Here is a 22,256-nt window from a genome sequence, read left to right on the forward strand (position 1 = left end):
CTCATTACAGATAACTATCAAGGAGATATTAAGTCAGTGGGAAAGGAACAAATGAAGGGGGAAGGGCACAGCAGGATGGCACTCGAAGATCTAAGAGGCCAGGGTCAAACTGTGCCTTTAGAAGGGCAGCAGCTGACTGTGTAAACACACACTCACCAGGCAAGCCCTATCAAGTAACCTGAGACCATCCACACCTGGGAGGAAGCAGATGGGCTGGGCCGCAGGAGAGCCTTCTCACACTGGCTGGCTAAGGGGTTGGTGATGAGATCAAATAACCCTGAGGGTGTGATCCTTCTGTCAGGGAGGACGTGGCAATTGGGGAGACTGACACCTATAAGATAACTTCTAGCCCTCTTCCAGCTGTAGGTGAAGGTCTATATGTATACTGCCCTCTGACTCCACACTCCACAAACTTGTCCTGGTTTCAGCAGTTCCTACCCGAGTCTCCTATCACCACTGATTGCACTTTCTCTGGCTTCTGGGTAAGTCTCTATAACACAGACATTGGTATTGGGGTACAGACGAGGGGAGGCTGACAGAAGGGGCCAAGAGGCACACCTGCGAAGTACTGTGGGCTCAGGAGACAGGTGACAGTCTGTCATGCCTCTGACAGCCAGCACCTGACACCTGGGAGGAGCAGCAGCACCAAGTCCAGCCCCACTCCAACACACCCAGGCCTGGGGCCAGGTTCTGAAATCTGCACCATGAGATTTCGAACAGAACCAGCTATTTCTCCCATGAAACAGGGTTTCCTTCCTGATCACCTTGTGTTAGCATGTGAGGGGCAGCTTTTGCTAAGGGGCTGGCTCTATTGGCTGGGTGACCCTTTGAGATTTGAAGGCTTTTAATTCATAATTTGAAATAGTAGAGAACAAAACAAAAGGAAAAGTGTAGGAAAAGTGAACTCTTATGTGGAATTAACATTTCACATGTCTCTTTCCTTTTTTTTTTTCTTTTGGAGACAATGTCTCACTATGTAGCACGGATTGGTTTAAGCTCAACATCCTCCTGCTTCCACTTCCCACGTGCTGTGATTACAAGCTAAGATACCACACTGGGCTAGAAAATTCAAATTTCAGTGTCTACACAAAAGACCATGCTCATTCATTTACATGTTGTCTGTGGCTTCTCTCAGAGATCATATAGCACAAAAAGCCACAAATGTTCCCTTACTGTTCCATTAAGGAGGGCTGGCTGGCCTAGACCGGACAGCACAGCACAGGTTCAGGCTTCCTGCAAGCCACACAAGGGAATACAAAGAACTAAGAGAGGGCTAGAGATCTGGCCAGAGCCCACTGTGGAAGAATTCCCAAAACTGTCTTCTGACCTCACATGTGGGCACCTGTTCCCTGCCCTCATAATAATACTAATGCAAAATGCAAAGAAGAACAGGTGGAGCTGGGTATGTGATCTCCCATAATCCAGCATTGAGGAAACTAAAACAAGTGAATCTCTATTTCTAGGCCAGCCTGGGGTACATACTGAGACCCTTCAAAAGGAAACACAACATGGAGCTCAAGAGATGGCACAATGGTTAAGGATACTTGTTGCTGTTGTAGAGGTCCTGGGTTGGATTCCCAGCACCCACGCGGTAGTTTACAACCATCTGGAACTCCTGCTCTAGTGGGTCTGACATGCTCTTCTAACATCCATGCACCAGGCATACACACAAACACATACATCCACCCATGCACGTAAAATAAAATGTTCACACACATAGAATAATCTAAAAAAACGAAACAAAAAACCCAACAAGTCAACAAAAAAACAGAGCTCAGGTAAAAAGATGTTAGCATACTTCCTGTAATCCAATGTCTACAGGCTGTTGTCCTGTCAGTATGAAATCTCCACAAATGACAGTACTGTATTACTAAGTATCCCTTTTCTGGGCAAGGTGCCTCTCCCTACTCTCTAGCCCTCTCAGGGTGCCACAAAGTAACCTTAGCTACTAACCTCACATTCTTAAAGACTTTGATTGTTTTCACACAGGGTCTTACAATGTAGCCTAAGCTCGTAGCAAACTCCTGGCTCTTCTGCCTCAGTTTCTGGAGTACAATACAGTTGGCTCTGGTCAAGATCTTTGGACTGTGTTCTAGCTCAATATAGAAATTCCACTTCATGGGACTCAGTAGGCACGTGTGCTGGTGGCTTTGTATGGGGCATCAGTGAATTGTATCTGGTCTTTGCTACTTTGTGAGTTCTTTTTCCCACACTTGATTCCCCTGGTTTCTCCTCTATTAATAGATAGGAGAGAAAGAATAGAGGGGAAAGAGAGATCTCTGAATATAATTTCTTTCTTTTTGTTTCTTTTTTGCTTGTATCTGGTCTTTGCTACTTTGTAGGTTCTTCTTTTTTCTACCCTTTATCCCCACCCCAGTTTTACCCCATATCACTAGATAGGAAAGAAGCATAGAGGGGAGAGAGTGGAAGGTGGGGAGTGGGAGGCGAGCTGAATCTAATTTCATCTTGTTTCTTCTTTGATCATGACTACTAATGAACTGCAATACCACTTATATACCGTCCGAAAAGTTCCCAGAATTCTGAAGGTCACAGAAACTATCTGCAGTTGGCAAAACTACGCCTTTGCTAGAGCAGGAGGCAAATCATAGTCAGCTGCTGCAAAGCAGCCCCATTTCCCCATACCTGGGATTAAAGTGAAACATTCTTATATTTCTGTGTTAAAAAAAAAAAAAAAAAAAAAAAAACAACCCAAATTTCAGAATTCTAACTACAGTGAATTGTTGGTGGCAGGATTCTGTTCAGATGCCCAGTAAAACATGCTCCTATCTTAACCATTAGTCCCACATTACAATAGTCACCCAGTATACCTGTTTCTCCTGTGGTTGTCAGTGCCTGAGCAGCCCCTCAAACTGACAAGCCCTGGTGACATGGGAGCCTCCTGTGAGAAATGTACCCCAGTATTTCTGGTACTCCTCTCTCATACTCAAACAGTGAGTGCGAGAAGGGGAGGGAAGAGTATTAGGCTCAGCACAAGTACCCATGGGGCAAAAATGCTCACCTTCCCACATTTACTGTGAAAGCAGGAACTATATTCAGGGGCTCCCTATCTGCCTGCAGGAAGATTACCTGCTCCTTCAGGAAGGTATTAGGGACCTGAATGGGCTTGGGTGTTGTTTGTTCCCCAGTTCCTATAATCCTCACCTACCCCTCTCATCAATCCTTCCCAGAGTCTATCCTCCTCCTGCCTTTGTGCTTGCTCACTGGGGATACTTTGAGTATAGGGGCTCTTGGGAGGGTGGGGACAGCATATTCTCATTTGATGGACATGCAGAACAAAGAAGAAGGGTAGGCGGAAAGACCAATGATCTCAGGAGCTCTCCAAGAGCCTTCTATGCTACAAAGCCCCAACCATAACTGCTATTAAGGAGGAGAGAGTCCTTTGGTCAGCTGAGGCGCCTCTGTCCTGGCTAAGGGCCACCTGAGGCTTGAGAGAAGATGCTGGCAGTCTTAGTCCTGCCCCTACCCTAACCCCACCATGCACACCAGAAAGCACTTGGCTACTAGCTCTTTGTTGATCTAGGGGGCCCTCTTACCTTGAGAAGCTGGCATCAGTGTGGCTCTGCTCCTTTGAGACAGTCTCACATATTGCAGGATGGCCTAGGACACTATGTAGACAGCAGTGCTCCTCCATCCCTGATCCTCCTGCCGCTGTCTCCCAAGTGTAAGACTGTGTGGCTTACCACACAGCTGTACACTTCTGCCTCTTGGACCCGCCTTCTTTCTGCTGGCCTTTCAGGCACAACTATAGGCCCTGGCACCTCCAGTAACCCTGGCGGTTGGTAAGTTTGCATTCATGGTAGGCAGCTGGGTAAAAGGTCCTATATGCCTTCCTTCTGGATTCTGACGATCAGGGGCCACAGAGAGAGTGGAAGGAGAATCTAGCAGCAGTCCTAGAGAGGACTAGTTGTTTTCTCTGGCTTGGCCAACCCTCTAGAGAAGCAATTATCCCACCCAAGCCACTCTGCCAAGGACTCGGGGACCAGGCCTTCTCTGAATGAAGGAGGCTGGTTGCTCTCAGGTCTCCCCATCTAGGCCAGAGTACACCAGTATAATTAGCATGTGGTGAAGGCAGGGTCACTGAGGAATGCCAACACAGGTAGATCTAGTCTTTGTTCACATTCTAGTTGTGTAGGCTGTATTCCAAAGAGAACCCTGGGTGTTAGGCCTGAGTCACCCCAAGCGCTGTCCTATATTACAGGGCTTGCTGGCGGACAAAGCCCCCTCCTCTGCAGAGCATCCCACTTGCTCATCCTTTACTCATTTGTGTGCTCAGCAAACACCCTTTGACCTGTGTTGAATCAGGCTGCTTTAGGAGGTTGGACACAGCAAATAGTGATTCTCAGAGGTCCCTGCCCCAGGCACTGTCTCACTGCTACATGACTTAGTGTAACTACATCAGCCTCCAACAGGGGGCAGAAAGGGCAGGGTGCAGTAAGGACCACAAGATTTGAGAGGTAGGTTCTCCTATCCTCTTAGCCCTGGAGACTATGGCTTCCCAATTCCACGACCCACCAGCCAGTACCTCTTTTATTTTCATCTGGGAACTGTTCTACTTTTAAATGGGACAGTGGCCTAGATCTGGCCTCGAGGAAGCAAGGAAGTGGGACTGCCACTGCTCTGAAAGACAGAGTGTTAATTATCAAGATGAATTAGTGTGTCCCCAGTCTTAATGTGAGATGTTCTCTGCATATGCTGAGGACAGCTGGAGGGTATCTGCCCAGGGCAAGCATGAGAATAAGGGACGGCGCCTCCATTAGTCTTTATGGAGCCACCTAAGGGTGTCCTCTCAGTCAGGAGGCCAAGTCCCAGCTATGGCATCAACAGCTCCACCTTTAGCTCTGAGGATCCATGTGCAGGGGGATGCTTAGTACATTCAGATGGCTCTCACAAGCCACAAAACCTGAGGGCTGCAAACCCTTTGTATAGCCTGTGCTTTTGCCCTACACTGCCACAGCCAAGTCAGTATTTCCTGCCCAGAGTTCCCAAAGACTGGTGGTTTGTCTCATTTCTCAGATAACCTGGGGACATCACCAAGTCGAGTTCAGGGAGACCTATTGCACCTTGTGCTTCTAGGGCTCTTGGTGTAGGAAGTACACTGTCTTCCTGTATCCCCATTTGGGAGTGCCCTAGGCACAGTGCTCAACCCCAGTGAAACAAGAGTAGAACGAGGTTTCCTAACAGTTGATAAAGTACCTACCACCAAACCATATGAAGGACTATCTCACTCCCATTGTAACTGCCCCCATGTCACTCCCCTCTTGAGATAGTGGATGACAAGGGAGAGCGCCGTCTAGCCCCCACCTGACACCCATAGCTACCCACCATACCTTATAATTGTACCCATAGGGCAGGAGGCAGCAAGGCCAGATGTGAAGCCAAGAGTAAGCCACTGTTGGGATGCAATTCTGTCCAAAAGACAGCTGATATCAAGGCCAGCTCCAGAGAAAATGGCCTGGGGACAGGAAGTAAACCCTCCCTTCAAGAAACTAGGCTAGGATCTACCTCAAGGAAGCACCCAACCCTGTGGGAACTGGCTGAACAGCATTCTCTGAAGACAGGTGGTGTCTCCACAGGAATAAACTGCCCTTAGCAATGTGAGCTTTTGGCAGGCTCTAGGGGAGACATCTTAGGTGATACATCCAGGAGGGTTCGAGACCCAAGTGACAAGACCAAACGCCACCAGCATAGTTTCCCCAAAGTGTTTTCCACAAAGTCAGAGAAGTAGGTTGGTAGGGCAGGGCAGCAGGACAGAAGGCTGGTCACCAGAGATTTTGAGCACTGGTCCAGAGTAAGGGGTTCCTCTTCCCCTCAGTACTTCAGCCCCGCTGTCCCATCAAACAACCCAATAAACAAGCCACAGCATTGGTAACTGGCTCACCTGAGGCTCCACAGGGGACCTGAGCGGCTGCCTTAGGAAAGGGCCTCTGAACAGGCTGACATTGAGTACCCACCCAGAGAGCATACCCCTCCTATCAAGGCTTGGACTCTGGCTCAGTAACGCCAAGTGCAGCCTCTGGGATATCTGCACAAGCCAAAGTCCTGCAAATGAGTCCTGACTGGCCGAGTGGCTCAGGCCCTGCCCTCTTTGTACAGTGCTACAGTTCAAAGGACTTCGTTTACTGTCCCACCTGAGCATGCACTGCCCAGGGACTCCTTCCCTTTAAGAAGTTGTATATGGGGTTGGGGATTTAGCTCAGTGGTAGAGCACTTGCCTAGCTCCCCAGCTCCGAAAAGAAAAGAAAAAGAAAAAAAAAAAGTTGTATATGTTCCACAGACAGAGACCACAGGGGACAACAAAGTTTGCCGGCTCTTCAATGCCACTGTCACAGGAACCAACTTGTCCTATAGTCAAACAGGCCTGTGGCTAATTCTATACTGGTAAGGACAATACAGAGGGTTATGCAAGGTCTTGTCTTGATGTTCCTCAACTTGGCTTTGCCCTTGGGCAGAGTGCATCTCCAGGGCCACAGATCAGTAGTAGTTGGCAAGGAAGCCTAGGCTGTCTAGGCACTGCCAGGGAATCATGCCCAGGTTGGGGCAGGCCTCAGGGAAACAGCAGAGTGCCACCAAGATTCCCTGGACTCAGGCTCTGGCACTATTCATCCACTCCAACTGCCTGCCAAGGGGTAGCCACTGTTTCGAGCTGCAGAGCTGTGCTTTTCTCAGCATCTGCTTACCATGGCAGATGCTGCCACGCCAGGCAGGATACTCATGTGTCCTCATCCTGTACTTCCTTTCTGGGTCACTGCAACCTCTTACACTCACTTAGCCACTGCCTCTCACATGAACAATACTGGAGACAGTGGTTCCCACCCTCCTCCTGCACACAAGAAGCAGGGTGCAAGCTGAACTCATAAAGTGAACAAGAGATTCGACTGAAAATGAAAAAGCCCATCTAGAAGCCAGGTGTAGGGTAAAACCCTTAAAAAGGATGCTGTCCATTCCTCCATTTGTGTCGAGGGCTTCCTGGTCTCCAGCTCACAGCCAGAAGTCAAAAGGCTGGAACTGGGCATAGTTCCACACAACTTTAATCCCGGCACATGGGAGGCAGAGGCAGGCAAATCTCTTGAGTCTGAGGCCAGATTGGTCTAGAGTAAGTCCAGGATAGCCAGGGCTACATAGAGAAACCCTGCCTCTACACAGACAGACAAACACACACAGAGACAAAGACACAAGCACACAGATACATATGCACAAACGTAGACATACATGTAAACACACACACACATACACACACACCCCTCTGAGCTGAGGCTGGACCTCAGAACAGTAGTGGCACCTCCAGCTGTATGCCTATTCAGAGCAAATGAGGCACACTGATCCAGCTGAGGTGAGCTATAGCAACCTTTGAGGCAAGGATAGTCTGAGACATCTACATGCCAGACCTGCTGCATCCTAGACAGGGAAATGGGTCACTGAGCATCCTTCTATGTCTCTGGAGTTGTACACCACCTTAATTATACATTATGAGAAGGGAAAGTATGTTTTTCAAAGTGGTTTTGCCAGGAAAACAAGATTTAAGTTTTTAGTTCACAGGTTCAGTGTTGTTTAATGCAGAAAACTATTTTAAGAGAGAAGTAGAAGTGTAGCCTTGCCATCAGCAGAACAAGAATCATGGGGGACTCAGACTCACTGGTGGCAGGGACTAGGCGCATGGGTGGCCATAGCATGTCTCTCCACGCTCCTTCCCTACTAGAGCTCTGGCCTTTCCACATCTACAGAAGGGCAGGGGCTCCAGAAAGCTATAGAACTTATTGATTTTCCCATTAAATTGTGTATGGTCAGCAAGATCAAGCAAGGGACAGAAGCCTGAGACTTCTTTAGTTCTTTTTTTTTTTTTTTTTTTTTTTCCGGAGCTGGGGACCGAACCCAGGGCCTTGCGCTTCCCAGGCAAGCGCTCTACCACTGAGCTAAATCCCCAACCCCCTGAGACTTCTTTAAATACAACTTTTAAGAACCACAGAGGAAGACAATGGGAGAGGGCGCCTTCTCCATCAGTGAGCGCTCTGCAGCCTTCCCATCCTGTTAGCTGCAGGTATGGCTGCACCTTGACATCTTCAAGCAACTGCTCTCGAATTGTTTTCCTTCCAACATCCCAAAGCTCAGTCCAGGCTCGTCCTCTAGCTCTGCCCCAGGGAAGTGGGGAAGGCAAATTCAGGGAAGCTGAGACATGGGACATGGGGCAGGAGAGCCACGGCTGTGCCTTTGTCAGTACAAGAGGGGTGAGACCAGTGCAAGGGTTCCACCTGAGCAAGTCTGCTCTGGTGCCCAGTGAGTCCTTATGGAGTGATGGCTAGCTACATCATGGCTTCCCACATGGCAGCTTGTACAGAAGAGTAGAAAAGAACAGACGGCCCAGCACCTAATGATGGCTTACCTTAGGACCCACACTAATCATGCTTGCTTCGCCCACTGTCCTCCTATAATGCCACCCTGGCAACTGTCTGCCTAGTAGGACCAGTCTGGTAGGCAACATGCTGCCCACACCAAGATGCTCTTTGGTCCCCTGGTCACAAGGTTTCCACACAGCCATGCCATGACCCACAGGATGACAATTATGTGGCTAAGGAGGTCTCAACCCAGTCTCCTCTGCCTCCTCTCAGCGACACTTATGCAAGGGTCATAAGCTGGTTGGTAGTTTACTTTTCAGACTGAGAAACAAGTTGAGGCCAGGTGCCTATTTCCACAGAGACCACGCGCTGCTTCTCTGGATTAGGAGATCTCTTTAACTTTAGAAATCAACTGACCCAAGGCTACCAAGGGTCAGCAGCCAACTGCGGATGTTCGCTGGCCACCTGCTCAGTGTGGGGCCGAACTGAGTCGGTTACCAGGACTTGCCAAGAAATAACACACATGTCTTGAGTGTGGGAGGCTCCAGGAGCTGGGGTGCCCCCAGGAGGCCCTGGGGTAGGCCAGAATGATATTCCAATCTAGGAAACAAATGGCTCCAGACAGCCGAGACATACCGTGGATGCACAAAAGCCAAATGGCAGAGACACATCCAGCTGGGGGAGTTAGGGAATAATTAAAGCTTCTGGAAACAGGAACACAGTACACTTCAGGATGCTCTCACTGTGTCAGGTGACATAGCCAGAGGGAACCGGAAGGACAGGGTAGTCAAGAGTCAGACAGTCAGGTAGGAGAACAATCCACACCCCGGGGGAGGGGTGGAGGAGGAGATAGGAAGTGTCCTTTAGGCTTGAGCCTAGAGTCTTTTTTTTTTTTTTTTTTTTAATTCTTTTTTTTCCAGAGCTGGGGACCGAACCCAGGACCTTGCGCTTGCTAGGCAAGTGCTCTACCACTGAGATAAATCCCCAACCCCGAGCCTAGAGTCTTAAGGCCATGCATGGCTGTGCTTCTCAAAATTCAGCCTCTCAGGCCACACAGTGTAGAAATCAGGACAAAATAAAGAGACAAGTTACCAGTGATCCTGAGTCTCTCTATATCTGGTGTTTTTCAAAGGGCTCAACATTTTTCGTTTATCATTTTAAGAATTATTTTTGAAAAGTTTAATTTTGCCTTCTCAGCCCCAGCAATTGCCTAGCGCAGTGAGAGGCAGTATGATACCAAGGACCACAGGGATAGATAAAGGACTATTCTGCCTTCCTGAGGCTCTTAACTGATCAGTTCAGCAACAGCATGTATACCGAATGAAGGTTTCAGGTCACCAAAAGGGCTCTTCCCCAAGGGCCACCAGTGAGAAGGAGACCAAATAATAGCTTGTGGTTTGGAGACCTAGAACTCTATCTACCCTCCCCTGCCAACTGATGTCAGGCAGCCTCAGTTTCCACATCTATAAAATGGGGCTTACAAGTTTTGCCTTAAGGTCTGGACAATGTACAAAAGGGGCCAGGAAAGCTTGAGAGCAGACAAGGCCCGGATTCAAGGATGGGCCGCAATGGAACCCTTTGCCCAGAGAGGACAAGCTGAGGCTTCTACATAGATGTGGGGTCAGGGCCACTCTCAGACACCATGACCAGCAGAGATCTTGATGGTTAAGCCCCCATTGTGGTTAGGTTTTACAGTTTCTGAGCCTTGGATCCAGGGTTTAAATCTTCCTTCCAGAGGTCAATGACCTGTCTGCCAGTCAAACAGATACAGAGAGTCTTAGATGTTAGAAAAGAAATGGGTGTATCTCTGTGGAGCAGAAGGACGGGAAAGGAAGCAGGATCTACTACCACATGGAGACAAGCTACTGTTCAGCAAGGCACCATTGCCCTAGACCGTAGAACTGTGGTCCCGACTGCTAGATTCTAGAAGCAGGGAGAAACTCAGAGGCAAGCTCCACATCTGTGACTTGCAGTTCTCCAGACTGGGATAGGGGAAATTGCCACTGGAGGGGTAGATCTCACAGTTTCTTACTGAGTAGCAGTTCTTCCTGATTCATTGCTGAGCTACAGGGTCAGCCCCAAAAACTCAGGAAGGCTCAGGTTCTGGGCCTGGGTGTTTGGAGTCCTGAAAGTAGGAGGTATCCTGTTTTAGAAGCTAGGTGTTTCACGGTCCTGTTACCAGTGTCTAGTAACAAACCACAGGCACTCAGGGACACTGAGAGGCAGCTCTGCAAGGGCCATCTGGCCACACAACAGGGTTCCCAAATCAGACCTAGAAGGGACCCTTTTCAGATAACAAAAAGAAAATCCCGCAGCTGTCAAGGGGTTGCTCTGTAACTTTCCCGGCCTACTGACAGGCCCACAAAAACTGAAGTGTGGGATGGGAGGGCACACAGGACGCTTTACTCTTGCTGCTGCCCCAGGCAGCTCTAGGGTTTTGCAGATAGTGCCCCCACGACCTACACCTTACAGTGGGCCAACGCTAGCCCCAGACAAGAGGGCACTCAAGGACAGACAGGCACGGAGGGTCGCCTGCGTCTGAGGTTCCTAGGCTGGCCTCGAGTGACCCACACGACCAGCGCCCCCCCCCCCCACCTCCGGCGCGCTCCCCCCTCCCCTTCCCGTTCACCGCAAGCCGGGCTACTGCTCCCAAAACAAACATGGAGCATCCCGGCTGATGCCCCGAGGCCGAGCTCAAGGAGTCCTAGGCCGTATGCCCGGCCGCCTACCGTGGAACTCACCTTAGCGAGCCGGCGGCGCCTCCTCAGCGCTCGCGGTAGGTCTAGGCGGGCGCGGCCCTAGTGCCAGCCCTCAGTCGGTTGACCCACAACTTCTACCGTAGGGCACCAAGGCCCCCTTCGCGCCAGCCGAGATGCTCCGCCGGCTTAGCGCGTTTTGGCTGTGTAGATCCGTTTCGGCCCGGCAACCTTACGCCGCCTCCGTAGCGCCCGCCGTCCCGCCCGGCCCACCCGGTATGTCTTACGCCGCCTCCGTAGCGTGGAGCCCAGCCGGGGCCGAAGGCTACGGCGCGTCAGGGGCGCACGCGGCACTGGGAATCGCGCCGGGACTACGGCTCCCACAGGGCAGAGCGAGGCAGCTCAAGGCACGCCGGGAGTTGTAGTCCATAAATGGTCCTACCATCTACCCTTTCCCTGAAATCTCGCCCTCCCAACGAAGCAGGTGACGCTCACTCAGTCCACCGATTCAGATGTTATTCCCATGCTAGTTTGATGAGGCGCGCTGGAGCCAGTAAGAGAACGGACTACAGCTCCCAGGATCCCCTTAAGATGGACTTCTGGGCAAAGCTGGGGGGGGGGTGTTGGTGGGAGGGGGGCGCATCTACGCATCTGAGTGTCACTGCGCCACTGGAGAAGTCGGGAATCTGGGTCGTAATTTTGTCTGGACTACTTTCTACATCTTCCAGCACCTTTGGTGACTTCTGGTTCCTTTTCCAGCGGTCTGAAGCAGCAATCGTGCTGGACCTGCTCCGTCCGAGGTTATTCCATCTGAGTGAGGTCCGTGTTTACTGGAGATTGGTACATCACTTTTTCTCAAGAAACACTAGCGTCTAATTGAGACATCTTCCTAAGTCCTTTCCGTTATGTTCCAAGAGCCCCCCAAGCTATTTCCCTTTAGGGCCCTTTGGTTCCCCAAAGTAACTTCATCAATTCCAGTCACTTGTCCTCTGCAACTGGAAGCTACACTAAAAATCAAGCTGCAGAGGAGGCCATAGCACATAGCAAGGGGACACTAAAATCCCCTGGGATGCCCTGCGTTCTGGATGTTGTATGAGAGATTGGGTCCCATTTGCTCCAGGACCCAGAAAACCTGAGCCTGGCTCAGTAGAGACTACAGATAATGTTTCTGGGAAATCAATCATGCCCCAGAGGCTAGCAAGTCGAAGACGGGCCATTGAATTAAAAAAAACGGGTATGCCTCAAAGTGGAAGATACCACATTTTGGCAACACTGGCGCAGAGGCCGTCATCCTGAGCCCCCCTGACACAGTGGGTGAAGTTACTGCTCATTCAGCAGCGAGCAGTCACTTAATGGCCTCTTTGTTGAGTCAGCATTGTGGAAACTAGAGGCAAGGCCTGTCATCATGGGGAAGACAGACCATTCATCCAGAAGATTAGCAGTAGCTTGACCACTCATCAGTAGGTGATGCCCGTGGTCAGAATGGCTAAGGTGGATCCAGGAGAGTCCTTCACAGCAAGCGTCCCTGGTCACTATGGGTCATTACCCCACTAAGATGATCACACATCAGGAAACGGATCATCTCGGGTAAGGTGGGCCAGAAGATACAACCCCAATGAGTGGCTAGACCACAGGATAGCCTGTAGAGGTCAAGAAGGGCAGAGAGACCTCTGCAGGGACAGAAGCCACAGATCAACAACCCTGACTCTTGAGCAGATGGGACCCAACACCATTCTGAGATTTGGGGCCATAGGTACAAAGAAAACAGATTTTGTTTTGGTACAGTTGCATAGTTCTACTTAGGAGAAACTGAGGCAGGAGGGTCATAAATTCAAAGTTGACCTGGGCTACAAAGTTCAAGGCTTGGTCTCCAAAAGGAGAGGGATGGATGGGTCGTGATGGTAAACTCCTTTAATCACAGCACTTGCACTTGGGAGGCAGCGGCAGGCACATCTCACCAAGTTTTGAGGCCAGCCAGAGCCACCAAGTGAGATTTGGTCTTAAGAGAGAGGAGGGGTGGGAGCTGTGGAACATAGCTGATTCCCAACACTTGGGAGGTGAAGACAAGGGGCCATCCTCTATTACACAGTGAGTTTGAGGACAACCCAAATCCCATAGGACCCCATGTCAATAAACAAGACACAAAGGTGTAATTACAAAGGTGCATGCTGCAGATACAACTCAGTTAGTGCTTGCCTGGCACGTGTGAAACCCTAGGTTTGGTAAGGACTCAGAAGCTATTAAAGAGTCAAGATGCCCATGGGATGAACACTCAGGGAGCTGGATGTGCTAAACAAGACTGGCAAGCCAGTCAGGTCTAAAACTCGGGTTTAAGTTTCTCTGGTTTCCACAAGTGACATATGACACAAGTCAGAACACCAACCTCGTGGTAAACGGAGATGGAGGCTCCTGGCTAAAATTCCTGTTATCGCTGGGCTTCTTCTAAGATTCTAACCTTCCTGGGTTAGCAAAATTGGGTATTCCCCAGGGCAGCCAGGGAGGCTGGTATCAATTTAAACTTGCAGAGGCTAAGCTTCACCTATGCTGTTCTCTAACAGATAACTAACTAAGTTTGGGAAGAGATAAGCAACGTTAGGGGTCAACTGGAGACAGGATTTGCTTTGGGCAAATCCTTGCTGCAGGTTCAAGAGTTAGCAAGCCTTGTGGCCACTCCCTCCACACCCCCACCATTAGAGGTATAGTGAGGAGTCTGTTAGGGGATGCCAACTTCTGGAATTATCCTCTAGGGATACTGCTGGCCCCATACAAGAAACTCTTGGACAGCTTTTCCTGGAATGTTTCTACTAACAACCCATTTCAACTATGAGATTCCTTTACAGCATATCCCAAATGGGGAACTGTCTTCCTGGGGCCCGGTTCCCTCATAATTTTCCACTGGGGGTTGAATGGGCAATGCTTAATTGGATAAACCTAGGGATTACTGGGCTGTGGTGGGATATCCTCCTTGTTTCCAGCTTTTCCGAGGCACAGAGGAACGTTGATGGTGTCATTCAAATGCCTGTGGCTAGAACCTAGCTGGGAGTGCAATAGGTATGTGGTTTGCTGCTCTGATCATGTGTGGTGTCAGGGTCTACCATGCCACCTAAACTCTTCATAATGTACCTCCTCCTCCTCCTGGTCTTGATGGCTCTCAATATTTCACTACACCCCATGACCACACTACAGTGATTCCTCTTCGACACAGGATGTGTAGGCTAGGGGTAAGAGCACTGTGCCTGAGATCTGTGAGATCCACATCTATACCTCGCCTCTGCCTATTTGACAACTTTAACTAAGGTTCCTGTGGTCCTTCTGGGCCATATTCAGGGCACAAGTCTTACCAGAAAGGGGCTGTTGGAGGCCATTGGGAACTTGCCTTTAGAAATGACTGTCAATAGAATAACTCTGGCCAGGGAGTAGCCCATCCTAGAGGAGAAATCCTGGGGCCTCAGGGTGAGCCTGACCTGATCAAGGCAGAAAGCAGTGGGTCTCTCATGGTCTGTACTTAAATGGCCAACATCATCTCCCTAGAAACCTGAGTGAAACAAAAGCCAGACCCACAGCCACCCACCCCACCATCCTGTGGAGAAAGAAGCCGGCCTCTGTGTGCGGTAACAGCTTTAATCTGTGGTGGCTGACACATGGGACAGGATCCTGTTGGCCTCCCATCCTTCCATGCCCCAGAGGAAGAGCTACTTCTCAGGGAGCTGAAGCAGATGCCATGAGCAAGTTGGTAATTGGTGTGTTTCCCAGTGTCTCCTGGAGACCTGTGTTTAAAGTGAGCACTGCAGGGCGGACAGCAGAGACAGGCTGCAAGTCCTTACACACAGGGCTTGGAGCTGGGCACAGAAAGGCAGGGCTCCAGTATTGATATATTATACATATATATATATATATATTTCATATGTATACACAGATAGTTTTCTCTCTGGAAAGTATTAAAAAAATTGATCAACCTTCAATCTATAAAAAATACCTACTCTACATGATAGAAAAATCTCTCCTCCAAGTTTACACTGATTTACACACAAGGCTTTCCCCAAAATGTACAATACGAGGCAACGTCTTAAACCGTAGTGTAGAAGGGAGGTGGGGGCGGGGGTGATAGGCAGTGAAGGGATGCAGGGCAGCATGTGTGGGCACAAGCATTCATACACTCACACTTGTGTGCACACTCATGCCTGCGCACACACTTGCGCACGCACGCATGCATGCACACCCACACCCACTCACACTCACACAGCCTATGGTGTGGTCTCAGACACTGTGCCCAGACTCCAGACAGTGCTCAGGCTCAGGTCCAGCTGCTATGGGTGCTGCAGCTCTGTGGGTGGTGCAAGGGCAGGCGCAAGCCTTCCTCTGCCTCTGGGCCAGTGCAGAGCCTCCTCCACCCATCCACTAGCAACAGGACTCCTGGGGGACGCCCAGGGATTTAAAGTCAAAAGCAGAGAAGGAAACTGTTCCAGAGGCCTAGACTATTGTCTGGGAAATATAGACTTCTCCAAAGGCAGTAAAATCAGCCTGAGGAGGGTGTGGGCCTAGGAACCAAGACAGACCACACCTGAGGAGAAGCAGCACCTGCACCGGGGTCAGAGAGGCTGACAGTGTTCACCAGTCCAGGAAGTGAGTTCTAGTCAGCATGAACTAGCTGCTCCAGCCCCTACAAGAGGACCAGAGCTGATGAGTTACTGTAGTGAGGGCCTGGCCAAAGAATAGCTGTGTGGCTTGGAGGCCCTGGGTCCAAAAGTGAATGGAAGCCCATCTGGTGAGAGACGGCCTGAGCAGCGTTAAGGAGAATTGGTGGCCTATGGATCTGGACCAGACACCACATGTGCCATTTTTGCCTGTCTGTCTTTCCAGCACTACCATTTCTATGTCCATCTTTGGGTCCTCAGCTTGAAGACCATGTGGGAATGGCCAAGCTTGGGTGGCACCATGTCAACAGGAGTGAGAGGCAGCGACTGAGGTGAGGACTCATTTCCCTCTCTCTTCCTAACAGGGTGCATAGCAGAAAGAGGGGTGGGCCAGAGACTCAGCAAGGGGCCTGTTCCAGCCTGCAGACTATCCCCACATATTTGCATACTGCTGAGCAGACATGGGTGTTGTTGGTCAGGTTGGCTTGTGGTGGGAGGCCCTGGCTTCCTGATGTTCAGAGAGCCAGCTCCACTCTTCATCTGCTGTGGACTTTCCTTTCTTGCTTCTTACCGCCTCTGTGGCCTTTCTTTATTCTCCCAGTCCAGCTGCACGAGGGCCCCACACACTCTAGGCTTGGTAAGCTGCAGGACCTGCTGGTCGTGGCTCTTTGTGGCAAGACAGGGCCACTCTTGGGTGCTGTGGGGTCTATAACCAACCAGGCCAAACTGGGCGAAGATGTACTACTTGACCTCTAGGATGGATGGGTTGGTCTCCAGGATGGCCACGATAATCCTGTCAATGTAGTCCTGCAGGCGGAAATTGATCTCTTCCTGCTTCTGGATTGCTTCCATGAGCTGCAGGAAAGCAAAGGGTCAGTGCAGGGAGAGGAAGGGGCCTGTGCACAATAAGAGATCTAGGGTTATACAAAGGCAGGACAAGGTACCTCATCTCGGGAGACAGAGCTGATCTCTGCAGCCAGGGATTCTGAGAAGGACGTGGAGAAGAGGCTCTTGGCACCCTGGATGCTGAGGGTGATGATCTGTCCATTTAGCTCATCATTTTGCTCCTTCAGGTTACGGTTGTCCTAGGGGACATGGCAGTGTCACACTGGGCTATGCCCTTGCTGGGACAAGGTGTCCCCTCTCATGCCAGCCTCTCAGGAGCTTCTGTGAGGGTAGATGCAAGGGCAGAGCCACACCTGTTTGAGTCTGCGGACCTCCTGCTCCAGCTCACTCTCCCGTGCACGGCTGTTGTACTCCTGCAGGCCGAGGCTGCTGCTGCGGCCCCGTCGCTGCTCCATCTCCAGTCTGAGGAGCTGCAGGTGTTCTAGCTGCTTGCGGAGGTCCTCGATGAGCTGCGAGGCAACCACAAGGTGGGCTCCCACTGGCTGGCCTGACCACCCTCTCCTGGGAGGATGTTAAGCTGCGTTCTAAGAAGCTACTGCCCAGTGGCTTCAGTTCCAGTGGCACTGCCCAGAATGGCAGGAAACTGTTTCCTGGCCTCCACCAAACAGCAGGCTATATCAGATAATATGGGAACATGGGGAGGGGACAAATGGCCCAGCTCACCTCCTGAGTTGCTTCCTTGTCTCTCTGGAATTGGTGCCGCTCATGGCTTAGCTTGTCCCCCATTTTCCTCTTATTCTCCTGTTCTTCACTGAGCCGCTGTGTCAACTCTTCAATCTCATCCAGCATCTTCTGCTTCTCCTGCAAAAACAGACACCTGTGTGGGAGGTAGTGGCACCGCTTTACCCACATATGCAGCCTGACCCAATGGCCTGTGCTCTAGACCACCCACTCTCAGTCCATGGCAGGACTCGGTTTGTGCTTTCCTGGCATCCTGTCAAAGCTGCCCTGCTTGTGGCCAAAGGACCTTCATCTGGACAAGATCTGGCCCAGTGTCTATGGGAAGCTCCTGCGTGGCTCCTCCTCTGATTTATAAGCGTCAGCCTAGGTAGGCTGGAAATGTTCAGTTTCCCACAGGGTACTCTGTGGGGGTGCCGAGAGGGGTGGCCTCTCATCAAAGACCGAAACACAAGTTAAGAGTACTGCCTCTGCCTGGTGAAGTGTAAGACCATCTATCTTCCAGTCACCTCAGGTGAGTTGGTAGTGTGGGTCTGGGCCTACAGGTCCCAAGTCTATGGGAGAGCTGAAAGGCTGGCTTGGGTAACATGTCTGCACAGCAGATCCTTCACATCTGAGCACAGCAGGGCCCAGAGTTGCCAACCTGCCCTCCCTTGTTCAGAAGGCCCTGGCCACATGTCCTGGCTCCATGCTGGTGTGACAAGCAGAGGGCAGAGGACAGAATTTATTCTAGGCAGGGCCTTCCCCACAAGCACCAGGCCAGCAGCTCACCTCCTCAAGGCGCTCGATGTTGGCCTTCAGACAAGGTGTGCAGGACCGCAGCTCACTGTTCTCCTCATCCAGCTGCTGCAACCTGAGACACAAAGAACAGGTCAGGACTGGCTCCCAGTGTGCCTCCAAGGAGTAAGGGAGGCCTAGCTATGGAGGAACACTCAACCACTGGGAGCTGTTTTGTGACCCACCATAATCACAAATGCCATGGCTCGTCCTTACCTCACCACCCAGCTTCTCCGTGGTCTGATTTTATATTTTGAGATAGAGTATTATGAAGCGTAGGCTGGCCTCAACCTTCCCGTGTACTCCTGATCCTCTAGCTTTATCTCCTGAATGCTGAGATTACAGGTGTGTGCTACCTTGCACTGGCCATGATGGCTTTTAAAGGCACTCTGGGTTTAGGAATTTTAGGTTATAGAAAAGCTGTGGGCAGTGCAGTCTCTGCTGTTTTTTCTCTGTGGTTTTCCTTCTCATCATCTACTGTGATGCATCACAACCTACACCCAGCTGGGCTCCACTATGAATGAACCAAACCCCAGCACTATCCTTGTGTCTTTTCTCTTCCCTGGGCTGTGTGTCTCCCAGACGGTCATATGTAGTAGTAGTCTTTTCTGCAGTATATTCTGCAAAATGTGCCTCAGACTGGTTTTTGGTGGTAGGACTTGGGGACACATGTTTAGGGAAAATTCTTCCACAGTGAGGTCCTTGTCACACTCATCTGACATCCACCACCATCATGGGTCACTTGGTTAAGATAGATCTGCTAGGGGTTGGGGATTTAGCTCAGTGGTAGAGCGCTTGTCTAGGAAGCGCAAGGCCCTGGGTTCAGTCCCCAGCTCCGAAAAAAAGACCCCCCCCCCAAAAAAGATAGATCTGCTAGGTGGATCTACTTGTCTCTTAGTTTATATCCCAAGAGAGGGACCCCACACAAGCTCCGGGAGGGGTGTTTACAGACACAGCTGGGTACTCCTCTGGAGCAATATTCCTGTCTTCTGTGTACAGGCTGGCTAGGTGGCTGAAGACTCCAGCCCAGCTCATTCACACCTTGGCTGGTCTCCCAAGGGACTGTTACCATCACCACTCACAGTTCTAGTCACTGAAGCTCTTTCCGTTGGCCCCCGCGTCCCTTTGGCACAGCTCCATCACTATGTGGGTGTGTATGGGTATTTCCATTATTGGTTGTTCCTGGAGTGGGACTGTTAATAAACCAAGCCCACGAGGTCTCTGTGTTTACCAGGCTGGCCTTATGTTCAACTGAAACTGAGTTTAATGCTGAAACCCACAGGGTAGAAAGAGAGAACCAGTTCCCACAAGTTGTCCTCTTTACTTTCACACATGTACATGCATGCACAAACACATAAACATACAGAAATAAATTAATGTAATTTTAAAATTAAAACAGAAATTTCAAGCATCTTTTCATGTGAGTATCCCTTTTTTCTCCTTTTCTGTCCCCCACTTATCCCTCCCTCTCCTTTCCTCCCTTCTTCCCTTTCTCCCTCCCTTCTTCCCTCCCTCCCTCCCTCCCTCCCTCCCTCTCTCTCTCTCTCTCTCTCTCTCTCTCTCTCTCTCTCTTTCTTTCTTTCTTTTTCAAGATAGAGTTTTTCTGTGCAGCCCTGGCTGTCCTGGAACTCACTCTCTAGACCAGGCTGGCTTGAACTCCCAGAGATCTGTTTGCCTCTGTCTCCTGAGTACTGGCATAATAGGTGTATACCACCAACACCAGCTGAGTATCCCTTTTTCTGTTACTAAGCTCTCCCTAGATGCTATACTTTCTTGGTAGACAGGTGTTCTCCTGCCTGCACCGGAGCTCTGCTCACCTGGCCTGCACCTGAGCATTGCTCACCTGGCCTGCACCAGAGCTCTGCTCACCTGGCCTGCACCTGAGCATTGCTCACCTGGCCTGCACCAGAGCTCTGCTCACCTGGCCTGCACCTGAGCATTGCTCACCTGGCCTGCACCTGAGCATTGCTCACCTGGCCTGCACCAGAGCTCTGCTCACCTGGCCTGCACCTGAGCTCTGCTCACCTGGCCTGCACCTGAGCTCTGCTCACCTGGCCTGCACCTGAGCATTGCTCACCTGGCCTGCAGGTTCTCGATCTCGATGCTCTTCTCCCGCTCCATCTTGCACAGGAGCTCCTTCTGCTTCCTGGTTTCTTCTAGAACCTTCTCTTGGGCTCTGAACTCCTGCTCCTTCAGCTGCTCTTCCAAGGCATTGGCTCTGAGGGCAAAGAGGAGGTAAGTACCTGTAAGGTGCACGAAGCATTATTCTGAGGTATTGTGTACTGGCCAGGTAGCAGCTGTCCCAGGAAGGCCAGCCACTATAAACTTAGATGTGTACGACCTGAAGAAAAGGCCACAAAGAGTTGGCGTCTGAGGGCGACAGCCCTGGACAGAAAGCGAATGTGACAGCAGGTCCATACTGCTGAAGCAGGCCCCGTGTTCAGAGCAGCACAGTTAGACTGTGGTGAGCCTTAGACATTACACCCTTGAGGGCTGATCAGCTTCATTCATGTGCGGCCCTAAAGGCTGTGGCAGAGTCACCCCTAGAGACAAGGCTTCTCTCTGTCTCTAAGCCCCGCCAGGATCACTCAGAGAAGAACCCTGTTTAGGCTTGAGGCTCTGGCCTCTTCCTCAGCTTCCTGCAGAAGACAGGGATGGTCAGACACAGTCGCTGAGAAAAGCACTGCCAGCCCTGTCCACAGCTGTGAAAACGCTGAGGCCCTGGCGTGCACACTTAGCTCCTCTCTGGTAAATGAGAGCGAAGGGCAGTGCAGAGCACCAGACAGCACGGGGCTTTGTAGCACACATAAACAGGTCACACCAAAACCTACAGTGTGGGTGTGGAAGCTGTGTGTCTGGGGCTGTACGTAAAAGAGATTGATACACTATGGGAAGAAGAGGCACACATCTTTAATCCCAACACTCTGGAGGGAGAGGCAGGGGAGCTCCGTGAGTTCAAGGCTAGACTGGCCTACAGAGCAAGCTCCAGGACAGCCAGGGTTACAAGGAGAAGCCCTGTCTTGAAAACCAAAAACAACTCTTAGAAATTAATGTTAGACTGTGGCTCAGAGGGTGAGGGCCTGCTCAGCATATACAAAACCCAGAGCTGACGACAGTGAGAGACAGAGCTGGGGAAAAAAGGAATAAGTGACAATGAGTAAGAAAATTAAAACAGAAAAGAAAGTTTCAAATTCAAAACAGAAGACATTACATAGGAAAAAGGGAAAGGACAAGATAGTATCAGAGCTTAGGAAGATGAAGAAAATTAAAGTTTTGGGTTTTTTTTAAAATTTTTTTTATTTATTTATTTATTTTTTTTTTGGTTCTTTTTTTTCGGAGCTGGGGACCGAACCCAGGGCCTTGCGCTTCCTAGGTAAGCGCTCTACCACTGAGCTAAATCCCCAGCCCTTTTATTTTATTTATATGAGTACAGTGTAGCTGTTTTCAGACACACCAGAAGAGGGCACCGGATCCCATTACAGGTGGTTGTGAGCCACCATGTGTTGCTGGGAATTGAACTCAGGATCTCTGGAAGAACGGTCAGTGCTCTTAACTGCTGAGCCATCTCTCCAGCCCAAAAGTTCTAGATGATCTACCTTGTCCAAAAGAAGTCAAGGCTGATGAACAGGAAGAGAGTACAGAGAGCTTTAGAATTCCCCTGAAGTGGTGGCAAGACGGTCTGGCAGGTAAGAGTGCTTGCGTCCAAGCCTAACTACCTGAGTTAGAAAACCAGTGGTCTTGCTCTGTTTGCACGCACACACATGCCTATTTCTCGGGGTTAAAGATATAAAATTACGGGCTGGAGAGATGGCTCAGTGGTTAAGAACACCCGACTGTTCTTCCAGAGGTCATGAGTTCAATTCCCAGCAACCACATGGTGGCTCACAACCATCTGTAAAGAGATCCGATGCCCTCTTCTGGTGTATCTGAAGACAGCTACAGTGTACTTATATATAATAAATAAAATAAATCTTTAAAAAAAAAAAAGATATAAAATTACACATTCAACACAGAAACCTTTGAGAGCCACATGGAGGCATCCAGGTGATAAACAGACCAGTAAGAATATGCAGAACAGTAGCCCAGGCTCCATGCTAGTGAAGGCCGGCAGCATCCAGAACACACCTGCTTCCTCCTTGTGTTTTCAAAGGGCCTCTCTGTGGTCCAGGCTGGCTTCAAACTTACCACACCCCTGCCTCTTTTCTTTTGCTCAG

The 22,256-nt window shown here is 50.3% G+C and overlaps 2 protein-coding genes and 1 long non-coding RNA gene across 14 annotated transcripts in view; 1 reads left to right on the plus strand and 2 right to left on the minus strand.

The window, feature by feature from the left end:
• The window catches only part of Capn15 (calpain 15), a 26,603-nt gene extending 15,190 nt beyond the window's left edge, over positions 1 to 11,413 (minus strand). For 2 of the 8 annotated variants that reach the window (XM_063268943.1, XM_063268939.1), the window contains exon 1: positions 11,093 to 11,397. The gene's annotated coding sequence lies outside the window, so the exon portion shown is untranslated. Of the gene's footprint in view, positions 1 to 11,092 lie in introns of all 8 variants that reach the window. The other 6 variants (XM_063268938.1, XM_063268937.1, XM_063268941.1 and 3 more) reach the window with 5 other exon arrangements.
• A 3,237-nt stretch (positions 11,414 to 14,650) lies between these two features.
• The window catches only part of Rab11fip3 (RAB11 family interacting protein 3), an 84,023-nt gene continuing 76,417 nt past the window's right edge, over positions 14,651 to 22,256 (minus strand). For 4 of the 5 annotated variants that reach the window (NM_001427085.1, XM_006246071.4, XM_002727755.6 and 1 more), the window contains 6 exons: positions 20,120 to 20,260; positions 18,037 to 18,118; positions 17,251 to 17,388; positions 16,881 to 17,036; positions 16,626 to 16,766; positions 14,651 to 16,536 (listed from right to left, as the gene is read on the minus strand). In NM_001427085.1, the coding sequence (NP_001414014.1) occupies positions 16,423 to 16,536; positions 16,626 to 16,766; positions 16,881 to 17,036; positions 17,251 to 17,388; positions 18,037 to 18,118; positions 20,120 to 20,260 (772 nt within the window). In that variant the 3' untranslated portion in view covers positions 14,651 to 16,422. Of the gene's footprint in view, positions 16,537 to 16,625; positions 16,767 to 16,880; positions 17,037 to 17,250; positions 17,405 to 18,036; positions 18,119 to 20,119; positions 20,261 to 22,256 lie in introns of those variants that run through there. The other variant, XM_063268944.1, reaches the window with a different exon arrangement.
• LOC120095052 (uncharacterized) lies at positions 17,387 to 20,242 on the plus strand. Its single transcript, XR_005490067.2, has 2 exons — positions 17,387 to 17,779; positions 19,042 to 20,242. It is a non-coding gene; the product is annotated as an uncharacterized LOC120095052 (long non-coding RNA).

The sequence above is a fragment of the Rattus norvegicus genome, chromosome 10, assembly GCF_036323735.1.
Source record: "Rattus norvegicus strain BN/NHsdMcwi chromosome 10, GRCr8, whole genome shotgun sequence".
Lineage (NCBI taxonomy): Eukaryota > Metazoa > Chordata > Mammalia > Rodentia > Muridae > Rattus > Rattus norvegicus.